At 37.4% G+C, this 23,080-nt stretch overlaps 1 protein-coding gene across 3 annotated transcripts; it reads right to left on the bottom strand.

The window, feature by feature from the left end:
- Nucleotides 1-406: 406 nt before the first annotated feature.
- On the bottom strand, nucleotides 407-3,621 carry LOC121981525. 3 transcript variants are annotated; one of them, XM_042534092.1, is made up of 4 exons: nucleotides 3,525-3,621; nucleotides 3,210-3,415; nucleotides 1,215-1,328; nucleotides 407-739 (listed from the first exon to the last, which is right to left on the bottom strand). In XM_042534092.1, the coding sequence occupies exons 2-4, from the start codon at nucleotides 3,285-3,287 to the stop codon at nucleotides 482-484; spliced, it is 450 nt and encodes a 149-aa protein (XP_042390026.1). In that variant the 5' UTR covers nucleotides 3,288-3,415; nucleotides 3,525-3,621; the 3' UTR covers nucleotides 407-481. The 3 variants fall into 3 exon arrangements, 2 of the variants coding, with proteins under 2 accessions (XP_042390026.1, XP_042390025.1); XM_042534091.1 differs by having other exon boundaries at nucleotides 3,210-3,621; XR_006111831.1 differs by having other exon boundaries at nucleotides 407-749; nucleotides 1,215-3,621.
- Between the last annotated feature and the right edge of the window lie 19,459 nt (nucleotides 3,622-23,080).

The following is a 23,080-nucleotide window of genomic DNA, read 5'->3' as shown; positions in this document are numbered from 1 at the left end:
TGATATTCCTGACATTTATATAATGTCATTATAAAGTATCTATGTTAACTTCAAAAATGTCTTAATTCTAAGGATACACTGACAATTGAAAATGTCAGGATAAAATATTTTAAAGACATTTATGTATGTCTTATCATTATCACAATGAAGATAAATTTAAATGTCACATAAACTAATTTATATCGACAATTATAAGTGTCTTATATTTTTATATAAAGATAATAAAATATACCAATAATGATAATTTATAATATTATAACTAATATTTATTCAAACTATATAATCTTAATTCACCCACCACACCACATAGAATAGAAAAAATTACACATCACAATTTACTCACTATATAGAAGAAAAAAAAAATTACACATTATTCCAATTCACCCATTATATAGAATAGAAGAAATTTATATCCACAACATTCAATTCACCCATTATATAGAATAGAAAAAATTTATATCCACAACATTCAATTCACCCATTATATAGAATAGAAAAAATTTACACCCAAAACAATCAATTCATTCACCACATCATCATAACTCCTCACATCATTAGTATGAGTATAGAGTTTACAATCTAAGCCTTGGATAAATAAGCCATAAGAACCAAAATCGTTGTCCTCATTTGCCAAATTTATGATGTTTGAAAGAGCCTTGCCCAAAGGAGGAATTTCTTTGGTAGCAAAATCGAACTGGTCCAACATCAGCATTTCATCAAAGAGTTTATCTTCAGAAGTCTGCAAGAACCTATCCATACTTTGATCACTTTACTAAAAGAAAGTTAAACAAAGTAAATATTGTAAATGTTCCAAATATGCTAGATATTAAGTTAAACAAACTAAAAGAAACATATTGTAGGAATTATCTAATTCTCCTTCCTAGATTGAGAATTCACAAATAAATCCTCTAAAATAAACTAGGTTAGGGAAGAATGAAGCCTACATTAACTTAGCAGTATGTAAATAGTACACCTATTTGAAAAATGTCTGACTTGCTGAGTTCCTATAAAGGATCAACTTCCATAGGAGCATAATTTTCCACAAAATCTAGTAGGAAAAAGTGTCCTACTTTACTAATAGTGACGAATTAAACACAATTCAATATAATCTTTTTAAAATCAATCAATAGGTAAGTCCAAACAACAAAAACATAAATAAAAGAGTTATTATGTATAAAGCAATGCATGAAAAAATTTGCAAGTAGTAGTCTTACCAGTAAGATAGAGAAAGATCTGCAGATCTGTATAGTATATATGCCATTAGTATTTGTTGTAATTAATCTCTTCACAACAAGATCTCCATCATTGATATCTCTGGTTCTAAAATCCTTTCTTCCACCATTTTGCACAGTCAAAGAAACAAGTAATCGCATTGACAGAGCAATAAGTATAATCATCTCATCCTGATGACTAGAGTTACAGTAGGCAAGGATAAATAAACACAATAAAACTAGTTGATGTGTTTGGTGTACCCACTATTAATAAGCAAAAGTTTTTTGTGTATCTACAAGCCAAAGGAAAATATGTCGACAAAATAACTATGAATTGATGATTCTGATATCACTATGAATTTAGCATTTAATGTCAAAACAATGCTGCAACCAATTTAGAATACAAAACTAATAAAACATTGTATACCAGTTGAGCAAATACTTTCTAAGAGGATTTCATAATATTTTGTGATATATTTCACATTTCTGGTTGATAGTTCAACATGAGAGATAAAAGGTCTTCAAGTGAAAATTTGTTGATGCACTATCCAATTTGATGCGCTATGCAATTTGATGCACTACACAAAGTTCCAAAGGTCAACTCATAAAGTGTGCAAGGGTAATTTCACTCTGCCAAGGGAACAAGCGGCAAGAGTAATATTCCTAACCTTAGATGATTTATGAAAGTTTTACAGTAGAGCGGTGCCTTTTTCATCCATAATATTCAATTCATCCCCCACATCATCACAACTTATTACATCATCACAATTAGGCACCATCCATAATATTCAATTCATCCCCCACATCATCACAACTTATTACATCATCACAATTTTTCCATTAACTATTTGTACAAACGCATGCCATGCTTCTTTTCTGCTAAACAAATTACTTCTTTTTTATTTGTCCTTTCCAATTTTTCACTACCCAAGTCTAGTAGTGTTGTTGCTATCAATTTATCAAATCTGATAATGAAAAATAGATTCTACAGAGATTTCCTACTAAACATTTAGTCTAATATCAAATTTACATGAACTAATCTCCATACAGTGACATCTTTTATAGGGTTAGTTGGTTATACAAAGAACTATCAAAATCTAGTGGAGCTTTAGCCTGCCTGCACATATAAGATTATGGTTAATGATTACAAGAGCTTTCACACAACATACTAGCAGAGAAGAAAAATCAAAGTTTGCAACTACTTCCTTCTAAAGCCATTAAAACATAAGAAAGGGTGATATATGAGTGAGCTATCATTTAATAAATACGTGTTGTAAATTACATAAAAGGAGATTTTAAAGGTATATAAACATAGAAATAGTTAGACCATGCAAGTGAACAAAGTTCAATCTATCTACTTTTAGTTTAGTTTGACATGGAAAATATGCATGCCACTCTAAAGAAATAGATGTTATGGTTATTCACTCAACTTATGTTTCCTATGTCCTCTTTGTGTACTTATCTTTAGAGAAGCATTGTCCTACTCATCAATAACCACTATTTTTTTTATGAAAGTCAAAAACCACCATTGGTGCATGCTAATGATGAGAAACGAAGCCAATTTCAATATATTTACTAAGTTTTGATAACCAAATTCCAAAAGATGATATTAGGTACTAACTTTTGATTGATTTATTTTTATTTAAAGTAAATATCTGAGTCACAATTCCGAAGGTATTTTTATAGCATTTAATAGAAATACAGGCATAAAGCCAAGAATGAGACCAAGAGTTTAGAATTTACAATCTCCTCTTCCCTACTTGGACTCTTCTTTTTTATTTGTGACAAACACATAATCTCAATTACAAACATCACAAGCATCATGCATAATTACCAACAACAAACACAACAAAGTAACTTCTCTACTATATTCACAGTCAACAAAATCAACCAATTTATGATTAAAATTCCTATAGTTATTCAACCAATGCAGATCAAATTAATTGGGGGAAAAAAGAAAAGGGCAAGAATTTCAAAAGCAGGTAGCGATGTCGCTACCTCGCAACAAGCCACTGCCCAACGAGGCATCCACCCCTCGTATGCGATCGTTTGTGAATCGACTACTTGGCGAGCCATCGGCTCCCTCACATGAGTTCATGTGAGAACCGGCCGTTAGCGAACCACTAGCTTGGCGAGGCTGTGGCCCCCTGAGTGCAGCCATAGGCGAAGTGGTTGTTCGTCACCTGGCAAGGTAGCGCGCGATGCTGCGAAGAGGGAAGAAATAAGAAATAGGTTACCTTTGAGCTCCTCTTGCTTGCTACGGAGAGGGAAGAACCTGACTGTGTTGAAGGAAAGAAGGGGGTGGGAGAGGACCTGACTACGTTGAAGGAAAGAAGGGGGTGGGAGAGGGAAGAAAACGGGCGGCGCTGCAAGGAGGAAATGAAAGGATCAGGTGGATGGGTAGGGAAAGTTTAGGTTTGGAAAAGGTTTAATATATTTATAATATTATGACACTTATAAAATGTGTCATCATAAATCATCTAATATGATATTTTTTCTAAAAATATTATCAGTTTTAATAAGCGTCATTATAACAGATTTATAATGACACTTTCTAATAGGTGTCATAAAGAAAGTGTCCTAATAGGTATTTTTTCTAGTAGTGACTCATGCATCTTACTATTATTCATATATTATTGTACTAACTCTATTTTGAAGGAGCTTTTGTTCTAACTATTTTGCAGGAATCGAAGTTTATCGGTCGACCGAACATTAGGTCCGATCGACTGAACCAAGTTGATTCATACTAGAGATCATTCGAAGCAGAGCTTGGTAAAGTGACTGATCGATCAACCGAACCCATGGATCGGCCGACTGAACCATGCAGATATGGCACAGATCAGATCAATCAGAAGCAGAGAAGGAAGCTAGGTAGATCGTTCGACCGACCACAGGGATCGGTCGACCAAACGATCATTGCATTAATGAAGACTTAATGGCATATCTCGGCGAAGGAAAACTACACTAGTCGGTCAATCGAACAATAAATGCTATTAATGAGGCGAAGATAAGATCTCAGTGAAGAAGGAAAGCACAATGCTTAGTCGACCGATAGAGGGTTCGGTTGACCGAATGGATCAGTCGACCGAACGATTTTTCAGTTGACCGATCAACACGTATAAAAGCAAGCCTCGAGCACTAAGCCAAGAAATCTCTCTAAACATCACTCTGTCTCATTTTACTCATGACTCAACTGTTTTGCGTTGTAACTCCACGTGTAAACTGCTACACTAAGAAGTGCCAACATGCTTAATTATCTACTCCTTATCGGTATAATTTTATATAGCTTGCATTGTACTTAATTTAAATAAGATAGTAGGTTGTTACTATCTTATATTATTCATTGTACGAATTTCTTGTTTCTAGAGATTTCAGAAAGAAGGATTATAGTGAATTGCCCAACAGTGCAATAAAGGATTGCGGGTCTTGGAGTAGGAGTTGATATAGGCTCTGAACCAAGTAACCACTTGAGTCTTTTGTATTATTTTTCCTTGTCGCTTTGATATTCATTTTATGAATCATTACGAAAAGAAAAGAGTTTTAACGGAGCAATATTTACCCCCCTCTATCACTCCTTCTCTATTCTTCAAAGATAGTCTTTCTAAATGGGGATTTAAAAGAGGAAGTCTACATGGAGCAACCTGAGGGGTTTTCTGTACCAGGTCAGAAAAATAATGTTTATAGATTGGTGATGTCATTATATGGCTTGAAACAAGCATCAAAGCAGTGACATGAGAAATTTAATAATGTCATGAAGGAATATGGATTCAAAATCATTGAGTGTAATAAATGTGTAAAGCCACAGACAATTACTACATTATCTTGGTGGCAAAAGGCGAATACGCTCGCCCCCAGCGCCTTCGCCAACTCGTCCCAGGGCCAACACGGAGGAGATAAATCACGGGCAGCTACTAGCCTTTGGAATAGTGACTAACATATAAGGGAGGCATTTACCTTGGCTTTGCCGAGATTCAAACCCCAGACCTCATGGTGGCAACACCTCATGCGCTAGCCACTAGACCGTCCCAAGGGAACAATGATTGCGTTATCTTGTATTTATATGTAGATAACATACTTATCATTGGGAGTAATGATAAGGTAATCAAATCTACTAAGGACATGTTGAACTCAATATTTGATATGAAATACATAGGCCTAGCTGATGTGATTCTAGGAATCAAAATTCTTAGAATAACAAAAGAACTTGTTCTTAGTCAGACTCATTATATTGACAAGATTCTTGAAAAATTAACCAAAGTTGATATTGCATTGTCACGAATGCTGATATATACGAGTTAACATTTATCAAAAAATTGAGATGAAAGTATCTCTCAAATAGAGTACTCTCGAGTGATTGGAAGTTTGATATACCTGATAAGTTGTACACAACTAGACTTGGCCTACACAGTAAGTAAACTGAGTAGATACACGAGTAATTCCAGTGTTGAGCATTAGGAAGGAATAACAAGAGTACTGAGGTAATTGAGGTATACTCGTGAATATGAACTATACTATATGAGATATGCTACTGTGATTGAAGGATATAGTGATATGAGTCGGATATATGACATAAAAGACTCTAAGTCTATGAGTGGATATGTATTCACTCTGAAAGGTGCAGCTATTTCCTGAAAATATTCTAAGCAAACGGTAATAATCAGATCTACGATGGAATTTGAGTTTGTGATTTTTGACAAATGCGGTGAAGAGGTTGAATGACTACAATAATTCTTAGAAGATATTCTAAGATGGCCGAAACCTATACCGATAATTTTCATACATTGCGATAGTCAATTAGCAATCGATCGAGTACAGAGCTATCTGTATAATGATAAGTCTAAATATATACGTTGTAGATATAATACCATTAGATAACTACTCTCAGCGGGAGTTATCGCTGTTGACTATGTGAAGTCAAAAGATAACCTTGTAGATCCATTAACCAAGAGGTTAAACAGAGAGTTAGTTGCAAGCTCATCGCGAGGGATGAACTTGATGCTGATGAGAAATGTTGGTGCAAAGAAAACCCAACCTATGCAGGTTGGAGATCCTAAGAACTAGGTTCAAAGGGATAACTTAATTATACCGACAAAATTGTTCACTATGGGGGAATGACCCAATGGATCAATGAAGGTTGGAGGTTGAGCATACGACTTTTAATGATCCAAGTAGAGTAATGAGAAATACTCTTAAGAGATCACCTATGTGAGAAAGAAGTGGGGCTGCTTCGAAGAGAATTAGAGGCATAATTCTTAGAACTTCGCAGAACTAGGCGTGTTCATGGCCAAGAACGAACATACTCATGAGAACTGAGTTGTATTAGGGAGAGTCTTGGGTGAAATATGTCAATGCTTGCATAGATGGTAGAACAGTTTAAGGATATCGTGTCTACTATCAGCCAGTAAACAAACAAATCTTCACAAGGGAAAGTTTAAAAGACTATAGAATTGACACATCATTTCCTATAAATAATATGTCATCAACATACAACACTAGGAACACAATCAGACTCCCACTAACCTTTTTGTACACATAAGGTTCATCAAGATTTTGTGAGAAATCAAACTCTTTGATTAACTCATCAAAATAGATATTCCAACTCATGGATGCTTGCTTTAGTCCATAAATGATCTGTTGAAGCTTGTATACTTTATTTCTTTTAAAATATGTGAAAACCCTCGAGCTATATCATATACACATCCTCAAACAGATTTTGTTTAAGGAAAGTTATTTTTACATTCATTTGTCATATCTTATAATCATGATGAGATGCTATAGCCAAGAGTATCCGAATGGATTTAAACATGGCTACTGGTGAGAAGGTTTTGTCATAGTCAATACAATATTTTTGACGATAACCTTTTACCACCAATCACCTTTTGTAGTTTATCAAATTATCATCTATGTCAGTTTTCTTCTTGAAAATCCACTTTTACTCAATAGGTACTATACCTTTGGGTGGGTCCACCAAGTTTCAAATTTGATTTTCATACATGGAATCTATTTTTGATTTCATAGTTTTCAAACCATGAGTCTCTTTCTGAACTTTTCATAATTTCTTCATAACTAGTAGACTCCTCATCCTTAATTAGTAACACATCTCTTGATTAACTTATGAGAAACTCATCTCTCAAAAATTAGACGTATCCTACTAGATCTCCGAAGAAGTGGTGCATCAACAGGTTCAGTTGTTATCTCACCCTGATAAGTAATCAGCTATGGTTCTAGATAAGGCATCTCATTTGTGTCTATTTGAGTCACTTGAACTACTCTTAGTTTAACCTTACTCCCATTGTTTTCTTGCAAGGGAAATTCTTTCTCTAGAAATACAACATGCCTTGAAACAAACACATTTTGTCCAAGGGATGATAGAATTGATAACCCCTATTTTCTTTAGAATAACTAATAAATAGACACTTATCAGACTTAGCATCTAGCTTATCTGATACAGTCCTCCTTTTATAAGCGTGACAACTTAATATCTTTAAATAAGATAAATGAGGGTTTTTACTAGTCCATTTCTTAAATGTAGTAGAGATTATCTTAGTCAGGACTCTGTTCAGCAAGTAAACAGTTATCTCAAGTACGTAACTCCAAAAGGATTTTAGAAGATTTGCATGATTCATCATTAACCTAACGATGTCCAACAAGGTTCAATTTCATCTCTCTGATACACCATTGTATTGTGGCATATAAGGCAGAGTCTATTGAGGCAATATTCCATTGTCCCTCAGATAATCTTGAAACTCTTGACTTAAATATTCACCACCTCGATCGAATCAAATTATCTTAATACTTTTGCCAAGTTGTTTCTCTACTCCATTTCTAAATTCTTTGAATTTTTCAAAAACCTCATACTTGTATTTCATTAAAAACATACGCTTAAATCGTGACTAATCATCAATAAAGGTAATGAAGTAGTTATAATCTCCTCGTGCTTGAGTTGACATCAGTCCACATACATCATTATATATAAGACTGAGCAACTCTCCCACTTATTCACCTTTCCTAGAAAAAGGCAACTTAGTCATCTTGCCTCTTAAGCATGAGTCATCGGATGTATTTAACATATAGATGTCATTATATAATGTTCTAGTTTCAGAAAGACCTCCATTCAAAGTTATGTAACAACAACTATTACTAAAAGTCAAATAAAAACTTTTTTATTTAAATAAGAAATAAAAATAGTGTTATTTATTAACATAGGAACAAAATAATAATTAACCAATTCCAAAACTAGTCTACTAGGAAGATTTAGCAAATAAGTTCTAATGGCTATATCAGCAACCATTGCTTCGTCACCAACTCACAAATTTGATTCTCCCTTGACTAATCTTCTACTATTCCTTAGCCCTTGTATGATGTCATTACATATATGTGAGCCACACCGAGTATCCAATATCCAAGTGTTAGAATAAATGGTATGACACTCAATAACGAAGATATCTAAAGGAGATAGGACATCAGATGCCTTTCTCTTCTTCATGGACTCAAGATATATCTTGCAATTATTTCTCTAATGCCCCATTTTACCACAATGGTAACATGGGCCCTTTGGAGTAGGTTCTTCTTTCTTGGCCCTGAGAACAATTTTCAGATTTCAAAGTTAATCCAAGAAGTTCGGCACTGTCAGTTTGTTCGAGTTCAAAATTAAATGCAAATTCAAATACGCCATTATCAAATAATTAACCTAGAAAATACGAATTTGAGAAAATATGAGAGATGATTTTGCAATGTATTTGTAAATAATTTACATATTTTTTGAATCTCATTCATTTATCGAATTCAAGAGCCCTTACTTTACATTCGAGAGATCGTAAGTTTTCTCCAAATGAGTTGATATCCACCATAGATAACAACAACCTAAGAGAAAGTCCAATAAGTCATTCTTAACTACAGTGGTAGGTATCATATATACCAATTATGTATCGCGTATACATAACTATCACATTTTGCTACTGATTGAATATTCGCATAACCATCGGGTTGATAACACATTAGCACGTATACATCATATGTATATCACACAACTTCTCCTCCATCCACATTGACAGTGGAGAGAGTCCAACAAATCAACACTTCAAGTTAAAGTCGGTTCGTTAATCTTGAGATCATATTTCAATGGTTCGAACATATCTAATTTCAGTTTGAGCTTGGAGAGAGTCTTGTAGGTCTACGTAGAACGATTAGAGAGGGTTGAATAACCCTGAAAATAAAGTTAGCCAAATCTCTTGCTTTTGCTTAGCAAGGATAATTAATTAAGAAATTAAAATAGATAACATAAAATAAACAACTTAAAAATAATAAGTAAGAAGGTTAGAGTTTACATGATTACAACCTAAGTGGTTGTTAATTCAAAACAGTGAAAAAAGTTCCACTAAGATGACTCCTTCGTTGAAGGTGGAGTAGTCTCTTATACACTTTGAAAGCTCAGAAAAAAAGACTAAGAATTTAATACAAGAGTTGTTGAATAATTTCTAGCTCCAAGGGGCTTTTTATAACCTCCTGTGATCAATTACCATTTCTTGGAGGCGCCTCCAAAGCACTCCAGGGCACCTCTAAGTAGATACAACTTTATCTGCTATGCAACAGTCAGCCAATCGCTAACCAACGACTTTCTGCATTTGAGGGCACCTTCAACTTCCTTGAAAGTGTCTCCATCAATAGGCATGAGGGGAGCTTCATCCTCCTCCAAGGTGCCTCCAAGGGAGGCACAAGAGCCCCTCCAGCTTTATCTAGGGCACCTCCAACAAGAGACGCAAGGGCGCCTCCAGATTCCTCCAAGGCGCCTCCAAAACCCTTGCATAGCACTCCGAGGGTTGGCCTTTGCATGGGTGATGCTCCGGTCGTCCAGAGTTGAGCTCACCTAAACCTAACTATGATATTCTCCTCGAGCAGGCTTCCTTCCCAGTTTCTCGTCCCTCAAACATTAAGTACGTCCTTCTCATCTACCGATGTACTCTTCCTAACTTCTCATTCCTCGGATGTATTAAACTCGTTGGCTCTCATCTCATGCCATCCTTCTCACTAGCCGCTGTTGGTGCAACCTTAGGTCAAGGTTGACCTGGTTGACCTGACTCGAGTTGACCTGACTCGAGTCGTATTTTGATGTTTGACTTAGGAAGATTGTTGGTACAACCTTAGGTTAAGGTTGACCTAGTTGAGTTGTATTTTGATGTTTGACACTCGTGGAAGAGTTGTATTCTTGATATGGGACAAGAATAGATGTTTGGGAGATTATTGGTGCAACCGTAGGTCAAGGTTGACCTGATTCAGGAAAAAGTCCAATTATGGAGACTTGGCAACGGAAAAGTCCAAGCAGGGAGCTTGGCACTGGAAAAGTCCAAGTATGGAGACTTGGCACTGGAAAAGTCCAAGTATGGAGACTTGACACGCGAAAAGTCCAAGTATGGAGACTTGACGGAGAAGTCAAGCAAGGAGCTTGGCACGAGGGAAAGTCCTAACCGGGATGTTAGGCGGTTGGAAAGTCCCGTGAGTGAAGCCAGGAGGAAAGTCCTAACTGGATGTTAGGCGGTGTGGAAAGTCCCGTGAGTGAAGCCAGGGGGAAAGTCCTACTGGGATGTTAGGCGGTTGGAAAGTCCCGTGAGTGAAGCTGAGCGGTGAGAAAGTCCTAATCGGGATGTTAGGCAGAATGGAAGTCCCGTGAGTGAAGCCGGGCAAGGGAAAATCCAGATGGATCAGGGATGATCGGACTTCTGGTGTTGGAAAGTCCAAGTAGGTCAAGGGAGTGATCGGATACTTGGCACGAAGAGGAAAATCCAGATGGATATGATCGGACATCTGGTGTGGAAAAGTCTAAGTGGGTCAAAGGGATTGACCGGACACTTAGCGGGGAGTGCTAGCAGGTCAAGGGAGTGACCGGATGCTAGGCATGATATACCAACAGGTCAAGGTTGACCGGATGTTGGTGTGGAAGCCTTAGGTTTAGGGCTGAGAAGTTTGGATCGGGCTGCAGACCGATCCAATGATACATGGGTCATCTGATCGGTCTGGTGACCGATCAGTATGCTACTGATGGTTATCTGATCGGTCTGGAGACCGATCAGAAGGAGATCAGTGGCAAACTAGCAGAGAAGAGAAGCCTGATCGGTCTACGGACCGATCAGAAGGTTCCCTGATCGGTCTGTGGACCGATCAGGATGTTCCCTGATCGGTCCATGGACCGATCAGGAACGGAACAGAAGCGAAGGTTCTTCCCTGATCGGTCTGCAGACCGATCAGGATGTTGCCTGATCGGTCCACAGACCGATCAGGGTTCTAGCCGTTGCAACGCAACGGCTAGTTTCTTCGCTGTTTCTTCTTCGCAGGTATAAAGGAGACGAGGGCATCTTCTGTGATTCTTCTTCTTCTTCCTTCGAGTTGCAAAGTGCTGTTGTGCTTGAGCTTTGTTGAGCTCCTCCTTGTCGAAGCTTCGCGTGAGCTTCATTCCACGACTGGATCAGCTGCTGCTAAGTTGCTTGTTGCATCTGTCCGTGAAGTTGCTACTTCATCCGGGACCCCAGTCGACGAGAAGGCAAGCTACTGTGTTTACATTCCTGTTGTATTTTGTTCTTGCTATTCTCTTGTACTCTTAGCTTGCTGTTGCAAGTGATTGTGGCGAGGTTTCTCCACCCACAAGGAGTTTGATTTAGCCGGTTTTCCGGGGACTCATCCACCGACGGATTGATAGGCTTCGTCCACCTTAAGGACATGCCGAGGAGTAGGAGTTTCATCTCCGAACCTCGTTACATCCTTGCGTAGAGGTTTGATTTCTTCTCCTGTTTTCTTTCTGCATTTAGTTTCCGCTGCGCTAACCCTAGTTTGTAGAAAGAAACGCGAGCAATTGGGGTCGGCTATTCACACCCCCCCTCTCTAGCCGTACGAAGAGATCCTAACAAGTGGTATCAGAGCAAGGCCGCTCTTCATCGGATTCACACCCGTGCGAGCACAAGCTAGAGATGGATCAATTTGGAGAAGACATCACCATTCCACCCTTCTACAACGACAACTTCGCATATTGGAAGGTAAGGATGATGTATTTTCTTAGGACTAATATGTGGAACTGGTTTTGTGTACAAGAAGGGTTTACTCCTCCAATGGATAAAGAAGGAGAGCCTCTAGAGAAGAACAAGTGGACGAAGGAACAAGTCCACCAATCCACGATCAACAATGAGGTAACTAAAACAATTGAACTTTCATTACCTACTAGTGTTTTGTGTAAGATAGGTAAATACAACAATGCCAAGGAGTTGTGGGATAACTTGGCCAAGTACCATGAGGAGAGCTCCACTTCAAGCCATGAAGAGAAGCCTAGTGAGCCAAGTAGCTCACATCATGGAGGGAGCGAATTGGGAGTTGAGGGCTACTCAACATCCAAGGAAGAAGAGGAGGAGAGTTCCTCTTGTTCAAGTTCGGAGCAAGAAGAGGCATCTACCTCCGGAAGGGATGAAGAAGAAAGCTCATCTACATCCACAACCCTAGGTAACTCAAACACTGTGATTTCAAGCAAATTACACATAATGTGTTTTGAGTGTAGGAAGTTTGGGCACTACAAGAGTAAGTGTCCAAAGAGGGTTAGAAAGACTCCACCGGCGCCAAAGATCAAGGAAGTCGGAGTCCCAACACGCAAGGGCAAGGAGCACGTGGTGTGCTTCCAATGCAAGGGGACATTATCGGAGTCAATGTCCGAGGGGAGGCAATCTCACAAGGACAAGAGACCGAGCACGTCGATAGGGGGAGCTAAGGCAAACCCTAAGGTAACATTTAAGGCACACTCTTGCAATAATAATAAGACTCATGCTAGTAGTTTTATTGCAATTGTCAAGAATGATAAGCATGATAATTCTAGGAACCAATATATGTGCTTAGGTGCCAAAGATGTTAGTCTAGATAAGGATAACACTAGGAAAGCCAACCCTAGGATTAACTCATCTAAGGTTAAGGGAAACCTAGATAGAAATCCCAAATCATCTAGACATATGCCTAGGAATACCTCAAAGAAAAATGAAAAATTAAAAATTGAGGTATTAGAGAAGGAGAATCAAGTCTTGAGGTCAAGACTTGATACTTTGGAAAAGGCTCTTAAGAACTTGGAGAAGTCATCTCTAGGGTTTAAGGGTCAAAAACCAATGTCCAAGAACAAGAAAGGTTTGGGTCACAAACCTAAGTCTCAAGTGGTCAATCCCACTTATCATAATGTTCCATTCGATTATGGAACAAAACCTAGGGCTAGGAAGACCAACACCAAGGTCACAAGGGGAGTCACCCCTAGAGTTGATCTTGATGAGTCCCAAATGACCAAGGCTTTAAAGCCTAAAAGGGTCATTAGGAGGGTTGCTAGGGAAGTTATCCCTAGTGAATATTTAGTGAACCCAATGAGCTCTAATAGGTATTGGGTTCCTAGGAGCATCTTCTCTACCCCATAGATGGGTTAGAGAGTGTCAACTCCGATTAGAAGGGTAGTTAACCCAACTTTGAGGAAATTGACACTCAAGGAGCATTTTCAAGGTTTTGAGAACTTTTGAAAATGAAATGGAATTATCATTTACTCCTTTGAAGAGTTAAATGTGCCTAAAGATTGGAAATTTCATTTTTAATCTTAATTGGCACAATTTGGGAAAATCTAGAGTTCAAGAAGTGTCAAAATTAGGATTTTGGCATTTTGGGGCAATCTAGGATTAAATTTGAAGTTAGCCAAGTGGTTAAGGATACTTAGATAGGTAATCTAGGTATATTTATTTATGCTAAATCTTGCCATGATTGTTTTCCCTCACATGTCATGACATCATGTTTAGTTTTATTATCATTTGAAATGTCATGATAATGCTTAGGCTAGTTTTTATGTCATGTTTATTTAAGTTTCAAACTTTATGCCATGACATCATGACTTTGGCACATGTTTTCATTTATGATACCATCTTATGCCATGTCATCATCTCTTGCATTAATAATCAATTGAATTGATTTAAGGATGAAAAACACATTTTGATATTGAGATCAAATTTGTGTTTAGAAAATGCATGAGACCTTAGTCTAAGATACCTAAACTCATATCTCACATCAAAATTGACTTGGATGTGTTTGATACATCTTAGATGTGTGTGAGATATTAGGATTGTGAGTTAGGATCAAGGTGCATAGTTCTTGTACCTAGATGAGCCTAATTCTAATTGGGGATCATAGGGAAAGCTTATGTACAAGTCATGTACATATAGTCCAAAGATTGTTGTCCCAAATTAAAGGTTTTAAAAGCATTTTAAAATTGATTTGAAAAACCTTGATGAAGCTTTCCTAGTGATAGCATTCATCATTGAACATTGTGATACAAAGTTGAGTTAAACTTGAACTATTTCAAAGTTTTTGAACTTTGTATCAAGATTGAAAAATGGAAGTTATTTTCATAGAAAACTATTTTTCCATGATAGTATATGTTATGAGGAATGTATCCTCAAAATTTCACAATTTTTCGAATTTTCTGGAATTTTCTAGGAGTTTCTGAATTTCGGGAAGGAAATTTCAGAAATCTGCCTATCAGAGTCTGGATCGGTCTGGGGACCGATCCAGGTAAGTCCTGATCGGTCTGTGGACCGATCCAGTGAAGCATGGATCGGTCTGCAGACCGATCCAGTAAGAACCAGAGAGCTTGGTGCGATCTGGTGAAGGCCTAATCGGTCTGGGGACCGATCCATGGGGTTTCTGATCTGTCTGGGGACCGATCAGAGCGTGCCAGTTTCTGATTTTCAGCTGTTGGTCTGAAATTTCAGCTGGAAGTTGGGTTTTGTAGATTTCTAAAGGTTTGGAACTCACAAAGACATTGCTGGTGCAATGGTCAAGGGGAAGTTAACCTTTAGGGGGAGTTTTACCTAATTGTCAAGGGGGAGTTGACTGTTAGGGGGAGTTTTTACTCCTTAAGACTTTTGAGGATTAGTGATATGAGATTATCACTAAGCTGATTGTTGAGTTTAGTATCAAGGGGGAAATTAAGAGTTTCAATGAAATGTATGGGACTTTCATTAGGAAGAAACTCTTGACCTTGATACTTTTTTTTTCCTTTTTGATGTGTGTCAAAAAGGGGAGAGTGTTCATTGGAGAATTATTGGAGAACCCAAGTTAGGTTATCGGGTTAACCTAAGCTAGGGAAAGAATGTCAAGGAATGTTCAAGAAAAGAACATTGAAATTCTTTTTGATGTGTGTCAAAAGGGGGAGAATTATTGGAGAACCCAAGTTAGGTTATCGGGTTAACCTAAGGGGAGAATGTTCAGAGAATGTTCAAGGAAAGAACATTGGACATTGGAAGATGGTTGGAAAACCTAAGTTAGGTTATCGGGTTAACCTAACTTGATTATGGGTTTTGTCAAACATCAAAAAGGGGGAGATTGTTGGTGCAACCTTAGGTCAAGGTTGACCTGGTTGACCTGACTCGAGTTGACCTGACTCGAGTTGTATTTTGATGTTTGACTTAGGAAGATTGTTGGTACAACCTTAGGTTAAGGTTGACCTAGTTGAGTTGTATTTTGATGTTTGACACTCGTGGAAGAGTTGTATTCTTGATATGGGACAAGAATAGATGTTTGGGAGATTATTGGTGCAACCGTAGGTCAAGGTTGACCTGATTCGGGAAAAAGTCCAAGTATGGAGACTTGGCAACGGAAAAGTCCAAGCAGGGAGCTTGGCACTGGAAAAGTCCAAGTATGGAGACTTGGCACTGGAAAAGTCCAAGTATGGAGACTTGACACGCGAAAAGTCCAAGTATGGAGACTTGGCACGGAGAAGTCCAAGCAGGGAGCTTGGCACGAGGGAAAGTCCTAACTGGGATGTTAGGCAGTTGGAAAGTCCTGGTGAGTGAAGCCAGGCAGTAGGAAAGTCCTAACTGGGATGTTAGGCAGTGTGGAAAGTCCTGGTGAGTGAAGCCAGGCAGTGGGAAAGTCCTAACTGGGATGTTAGGCAGTTGGAAAGTCCTGGTGAGTGAAGCCAGGCAGTGAGAAAGTCCTAACTGGGATGTTAGGCAGTGTGGAAGTCCTGGTGAGTGAAGCCGGGCAAGGGAAAATCCAGATGGATCAGGGATGATCGGACTTCTGGTGTTGGAAAGTCCAAGTAGGTCAAGGGAGTGATCGGATACTTGGCACGAAGAGGAAAATCCAGATGGATATGATCGGACATCTGGTGTGGAAAAGTCTAAGTGGGTCAAAGGGATTGACCGGACACTTAGCGGGGAGTGCTAGCAGGTCAAGGGAGTGACCGGATGCTAGGCATGATGTACCAACAGGTCAAGGTTGACCGGATGTTGGTGTGGAAGCCTTAGGTTTAGGGTCGAGAAGTTTGCAGACCGATCCAATGATACATGGGTCATCCGATCGGTGCGGTGACCGATCGATGTATCGATGGTTATCGATCGGTGCGGAGACCGATCGGCGATGGCAAACTAGCGAGAAGAGAGCTGATCGGTCTACGGACCGATCGGAAGGTTCCCTGATCGGTGGACCGATCAGGATGTTCCCGATCGGTCCATGGACCGATCAGAAGCGGAACGAAGGTTCTTCCCCGATCGGTCCGGACGGTCAGATGTTGCTGATCGGTCCACGCCGATCGAGGTTCTAGCGCTGCAACGCAACGCTAGTTCATTGTTTCTTCTTGGCGGTATAAAGGAGACGAGGGCATCTTCGTGCTTCTTCTTCTTTGTCCTTGAGCTTTGTTGTGCTTGAGCTTTGTTGAGCTCCTCCTTGTCGAAGCTTCGCGTGAGCTTCATTCCACGACTGGATCAGCTGCTGCTAAGTTGCTTGTTGCATCTGTCCGTGAAGTTGCTACTTCATCCGGGACCCCAGTCGACGAGAAGGCAAGCTACTGTGTTTACATTCCTGTTGTATTTTGTTCTTGCTATTCTCTTGTACTCTTAGCTTGCTGTTGCAAGTGATTGTGGCGAGGTTTCTCCACCCACAAGGAGTTTGATTTAGCCGGTTTTCCGGGGACTCATCCACCGACGGATTGATAGGCTTCGTCCACCTTAAGGACATGCCGAGGAGTAGGAGTTTCATCTCCGAACCTCGTTACATCCTTGCGTAGAGGTTTGATTTCTTCTCCTGTTTTCTTTCTGCATTTAGTTTCCGCTGCGCTAACCCTAGTTTGTAGAAAGAAACGCGAGCAATTGGGGTCGGCTATTCACACCCCCCCTCTCTAGCCGTACGAAGAGATCCTAACAGCCGCATCTTCCGCTCGACTTCTTGTGTTCCTAAGCTCTTACACACCCAAACACAAGGCATCAAAATTGTAGGACCTAACTTAACCTAGTTGACTACATCAAAATTAACCCGGGGTACTTATAAGTCCAACAACCCAAACAAGAAATCAAACTCTGGTTCTCACCATATTAATGGAAGGTGTAGGCTTTAATATTTTATGTAAGATATTTAGATCTCATCATCATCATACGAATGTACTAACTACATGGCATCACACGTACGACATAAATGATGATATATCACATTGCACGCATAGCATATATAATGATATAAGACATCACACGCATGACATATATAATGATATAACACATCGCACGTATTACATAAACAATGCATACATCTAACGTATCTACATGACATACATATATGGCATGACATGACATATATAATGATATAACACATCGTACGCATGACATATATAAATGATACATATATCTAATGTATCTACATGACATAACATAAATTATGTCATAGTTGTCATAATATTATTTGTAAATAAAATATGATTAAAAATATGATTTCTATACATCAATATTCTTATAATTAAATTAGTAAACAAATTTCTAAATTTTAATTACATATTTTATCTAGGAAAGTATTCCAAATCAGAAGAAAATAAATTTAAAAATTTAGGATTAGATTTTCTTAATTAATTTAGAATCTTTTAAATTTAAAATTTCTAAATTATTACTCTATATTTTTAAATTAAAATTTTTATAATTATTTCAAAAAAATTTAAAATTGAAAATTTCTTAATAAATTAGGAAACTTTTCAAAAATAGAAATTCATAGTAAAATAGGAAAAATTCCATAAATTAATTTATAAAATATTTCTAAAATGAAAATTTTAAAATTATTTCATAAACTTTTCAAAAATAAAATTTCCAAACAAATTAGGAAACTTTACAAAAATAATTTTTTTAATAAAATAGGAAAAATTTTAAAAATTAATCTATGATCAACTATGACTTGTAAAATAATTTTATGATCATATCGAGCGATCAGACTTTGATACCACTATTGAAGAGTCTGATCTGGTATGTGTTAAAACATGTTTCAGAAAACATGCATAGCGGAAATAAAAATATAATGATTCCTAATAATTATACCACACGCACAACACGCATGCAAGGATAAAATATGGCAAGACATAATCATAAAATAAAATTTCTAAAAATAACTTTTACTCTAGGTATACCTAACGGATGATGCGAAGTGGAAAGGTCATCAACTAGCAAATCCAACGAAGTTTGCCTCTACTCAGATCCACGCCAAGTTGTCGTTTGGATGGCTTCAAGAAACCATGAGTCGTTCGACTCCGATTGATACTAGTCAAGCATGAAGATAAAGCAATCCAAGAGAACTTCCATAACATGATTTGGTGAGGGCACGACACCAAAATCGTCGACACCGAATTCATCGGCACCGAAATTATCGGCACTAAATTCGTCAACACCGAATTCGTTGACATCGAATTTGTCAATACCGAATTCGTTGGCACCAAATTCGGTTGCTAAAGATGGCCGGTGGTAACTCTTGGGCTACAAGAGTTTGGGCAGCAGCTAGAGAGAGGGAGAAAAGGATAAGAAGAAGTCCTAATCAAATTAGAATTTTCTCAAAGAATAAAATCACACATCTCTTCTCCTTATAGAGGGGTATTTATACACCTCTACATGACTTGAAGAGCAAGTCATCTCCCAAACCCAATAAGCAAAGTCAATCTAATTCATTACCATTAAGATTAAGTTTGGTTCAAAACCAAACCATCTTGGTTTATAATTAAATCAAACCCTTTTGGTTTATTATTAAACTAAGTTGTTTCATAACTAAACCAAACCTCTTTTAGTTTATTATCAAATCATAATAAATCCATATCTCCTACAGTAGTCCTGACTCATTCGGACTTCCGTTTCGATAAATATCTTTCCATATTTTCCCTTTCTATTTGGTCCAACCAAACTCTATCTCTCTCTCAATTTGAGAATTCAATTCTTAAACTAGTTTTAAGTCTCTAAGATAAACTCGTAGTACATGTGACCTTATAAGTTTCCGGTTATATTGGTCATCCATAATTAACTAGTAATTATGAAACGATTATAAGTGACACCTAGTAGTACATCATGATCCCTAATTGACCAAAAATTCACAGTTAATTCCAAAACTACTTTTGAACCCTTCAGCAGCTATAATGAGTAGTGTTTCATTCCTTTCACTCGTCTTATACCCACTTGATTCATGACATGGTCTGTGTATCAATCCCCACTAAATTGATCATGTCATACTTGGCTAAAGTAATACTATTTGTCCTACGAATTCAAGTTACTCCTACATGTGTCCAAGAGTACAATAATGTTAACATGTGATGCTTTGGCCAAAGATTTTGAGTAACAATCCTATTAAGTGGTCATAGGGTATACATCTCCTTGTAAGGAGTGGTGAATTTTTTGTTGGCTATTCAAACACCTTCAGATACTTCGGTTTATACCCAATCATCTCATATCTATATATTCTCAGAGATACTTGCTTAAAATGTCAAAGTATAAGTCTCCCTAACCAAGATGACTTGATATCTCAAGTCCAAGGAAACTCACACTTAAATTGTAGTAATAGCTTTATTGACATATCCATATATGTAGAGAACCATATGAAGTCTTAATTACATCAGGTCACTTCAATGAATTAGTTATCATAACAGCATTCACGTTTAACTGATCTCAACATCTCAATGTCTTTAGCCAGTGAGGAACAATTGCTTTGTTAGATCAAAAAGTATAACTCATGTTAGTTTCACAGAATTGATGATGTCCGAATACTTCAATTTGATGACTAAGGAACATTTCAACATATTCATAATTACACATGTATAGATATTCACTAGTCGTGATCCAATCTCAAGTTCTCTCATGCTATCAATCGTATTGTAGATATTTAGTAAATAAGTTTAAAATCCAATTCAATACATATAAAATATGCATTTAAATAATAAATATTTATTTATCTAATAAATAGTATATTCTATAAGTCAATTGTCTTAAACACCTTTCAAATATAACATATTTGTGTATGATTTATCTTGGTCACTCATATCTTTCTACCGAGCTTAATTTTGACCTGGATAAAAATGAAAATCAGTAGTAAATAATCTGCTGATTATATTGTTTTTATATAGTCCTTGTTTGTTGTCCATATTTCAATATTTTCTTTTAAATTTCACTGGAAATTAGTTTAATTATATATTTATATTTTACCTTTTTTTTTCAGTTTAGGGAGCCTCTCATTCGCTTAGGCGCTTTCTATATCACGGTAATCCACTTAAAGTTTTTTTTTCCCTTCAATTCATAGAATTATTTTTGCCTTTCTCATTCCATTAATTATTTATTATCAGTTAGGCCATTTGTCAACAGAAACGACCATGAGGATTGTTCTATGGAATAAAAAGTATATTGTTTTCCTTGTTTTAGCTTAGAAATATAATGATATATATATTATACATGTTACATATATTTCGTCCAGTATCTGTTCCCAAAACATGCTTCTGTAGTGAAAAGCATAGATTTTTAGAGTTTTAATTGCTTAGATGTATAATTTCTGAGACAATATATTCATATTTATTTATTTATTATTGGACAGAGAAAGTAAAGAAGAATAAAAGGGCCCATGAAGCTTAACTAAAGAAGGTATTTTACTTGGTCACTCACGGTATTGCCATATGTAAATTATATTAGATATTCAGGTGTCGACTTTGCCTAAAAGATAAGATATTCACTTGCTTGTTCTCGCGCCTTCTTTTTAAGGTGCACAACATAATTGAAAATGGCCTTGTATTTTTTGTTTTATTAGATTTATGGATCATTATATCTCTACCAAAGATATGGCTAGACAAATTTGATAATTATATTCGGTAATTTGCAGGAAAAGAAAGAAAGAAAAGGATGGACATTATGTTGGTGCATCGCCTTCGGATCAAGATTGATTGAGTTGATTAAGTTTGGGTTGATTTGAATTTGAATTTTGATATTTAACAATATGTTAGAGAGAAGTCAAGTAGATCAAGATTGATTAAATACTTGGCACAAACAATAAGTCTAAGTGGATCAAAGATCGATCAGATATTTGATGACTAAAAGTTCAGATGAGTCAAAGATTAAACGGACACTTGGTAACTAAAAGTCCAAATGGATTAAAGGTTGATCAGACACTTAATAATTGGAAGTCCAACAGGAAGTTGACAAGGGAAAAGTCAAACCAAAAGTTGGGAAGGGAAAAGTACATCTAGGTCACGGAGGACCAGACACTTAGTGATTGGAAGTCCAACGAGAAGTTAACAAGGAAAAAGTCCAACGAAAAGTTGGGAAGGGAAAAGTCCAAGTGAGTCAAGGAGAACCGGACAGTTGGTGATCGGAAGTCTAACGAGAAGTTGACAAGAGGAAAGTCCAAGTAGGTCACAGAATACTTGGTGATCAGAAGTCCAACAAGGAGTTAGTAAGAGAAAAAGTCCAAGTGGGTCATGGAAGACTGGACACTTGGTGATTGGAAGTCGAATAAGGAGTTGACAAGATAGTAAATGTAAATAGGTTATTGAGGACTAGACACTTGACATAAGACGGTAAGTTCAAGTGGGTTAATGTTGACCGAACACTTGGTGACATAGTTGTCAATCGCGCGTAGTGCCCTGTAGCGCAAAGGGCGCACGTGGCTATAGCGCATAGCGAATAGTGAATAGCGCAGCGAGGGTTATTTGAAAGTATAGCGCCACAAGTATATAAATATATAATATATAGTATATAGTAACATCAATTCAATAGTTCATACTTAAATAACAAATATATTGGTTCAACTGTTCAAGGCATATTAAACCTCAATTCTAAAAATAAAAAAAAACATAATCTAAAATTCATCTTCATCTTCAACTTCTTCATCAAGATCGAGACCATCTTCTTCATTTGGAATTGCATAACGCTCGGCATCATTCTCCTCTTCACTTTCTTCATCAAAATCGAATTCATCGTCTTCATCTACAAGATCAAGTGTAGTAGATGTTCCTATCGGCCTTTTCCCTCTAGACTTAGATGTGGACGCCTTCGAACTTCCTGTAGGTGTAGATGTGGTCATCTTTGAGGCACGCGTGGATGTAGGGGTCGCTTTCGAGGCCCCTTTGGATTTTCTCAATATAAGGAGCTTCATTTACTCCAACAGCATCTGCAACATCTAGCCAAGTCAAATCATCACCATCATGAACAAAGTCAAGCTCTTCATCCTCCAGTCTCCCTACCAACCATTCATTTCCATCATCTACTTCACTCAATATGATAGGATCGATGGTATCACGACTATCGTATCTACGCCTCAAAGCTCTGTTGTATTTAATGAACACCAAATCATTCAGGCGTTTTTGCTCCAATCTATTCCTTTTCTTGGAATGAAGCTGCGCACGAGACATGAGAACAAATTCTTAAAATTTCACAATAATAAAAAATAAAAAGTGTAATATTATAAAGGCTTACATGTTCAAACACATTCCAATTGCGCTCACAACCAGAAGAGCTACAAGTGAGACTGAGTGTCTTCTGGGCAAGTCTTTGCAACTTTGGTGTCGAAGCTCCATACGAGTTCCACCATGCAGTTAGTTAATA

This window comes from Zingiber officinale, chromosome 5A (genome assembly GCF_018446385.1).
Source record: "Zingiber officinale cultivar Zhangliang chromosome 5A, Zo_v1.1, whole genome shotgun sequence".
Taxonomy (NCBI): domain Eukaryota; kingdom Viridiplantae; phylum Streptophyta; class Magnoliopsida; order Zingiberales; family Zingiberaceae; genus Zingiber; species Zingiber officinale.
This window is presented reverse-complemented; position numbering and strand designations above follow the sequence as displayed.

What these genes read in the sequence shown, in the direction of transcription:
- LOC121981525 (XM_042534091.1), bottom strand. Translation starts at nt 3,287, where the DNA reads ATGGCTCGCCAAGTAGTCGATTCACAAACGATCGCATACGAGGGGTGG. An exon ending in GGGCAGTGGCTTGTTGCGAG is followed by an intron (nt 1,329 to 3,209) that starts GTAGCGACATCG and finishes GGTGGAAGAAAG; the next exon opens with GATTTTAGAACCAGAGATAT. An exon ending in GATCTTTCTCTATCTTACTG is followed by an intron (nt 740 to 1,214) that starts GTAAGACTACTA and finishes AGGTTCTTGCAG; the next exon opens with ACTTCTGAAGATAAACTCTT.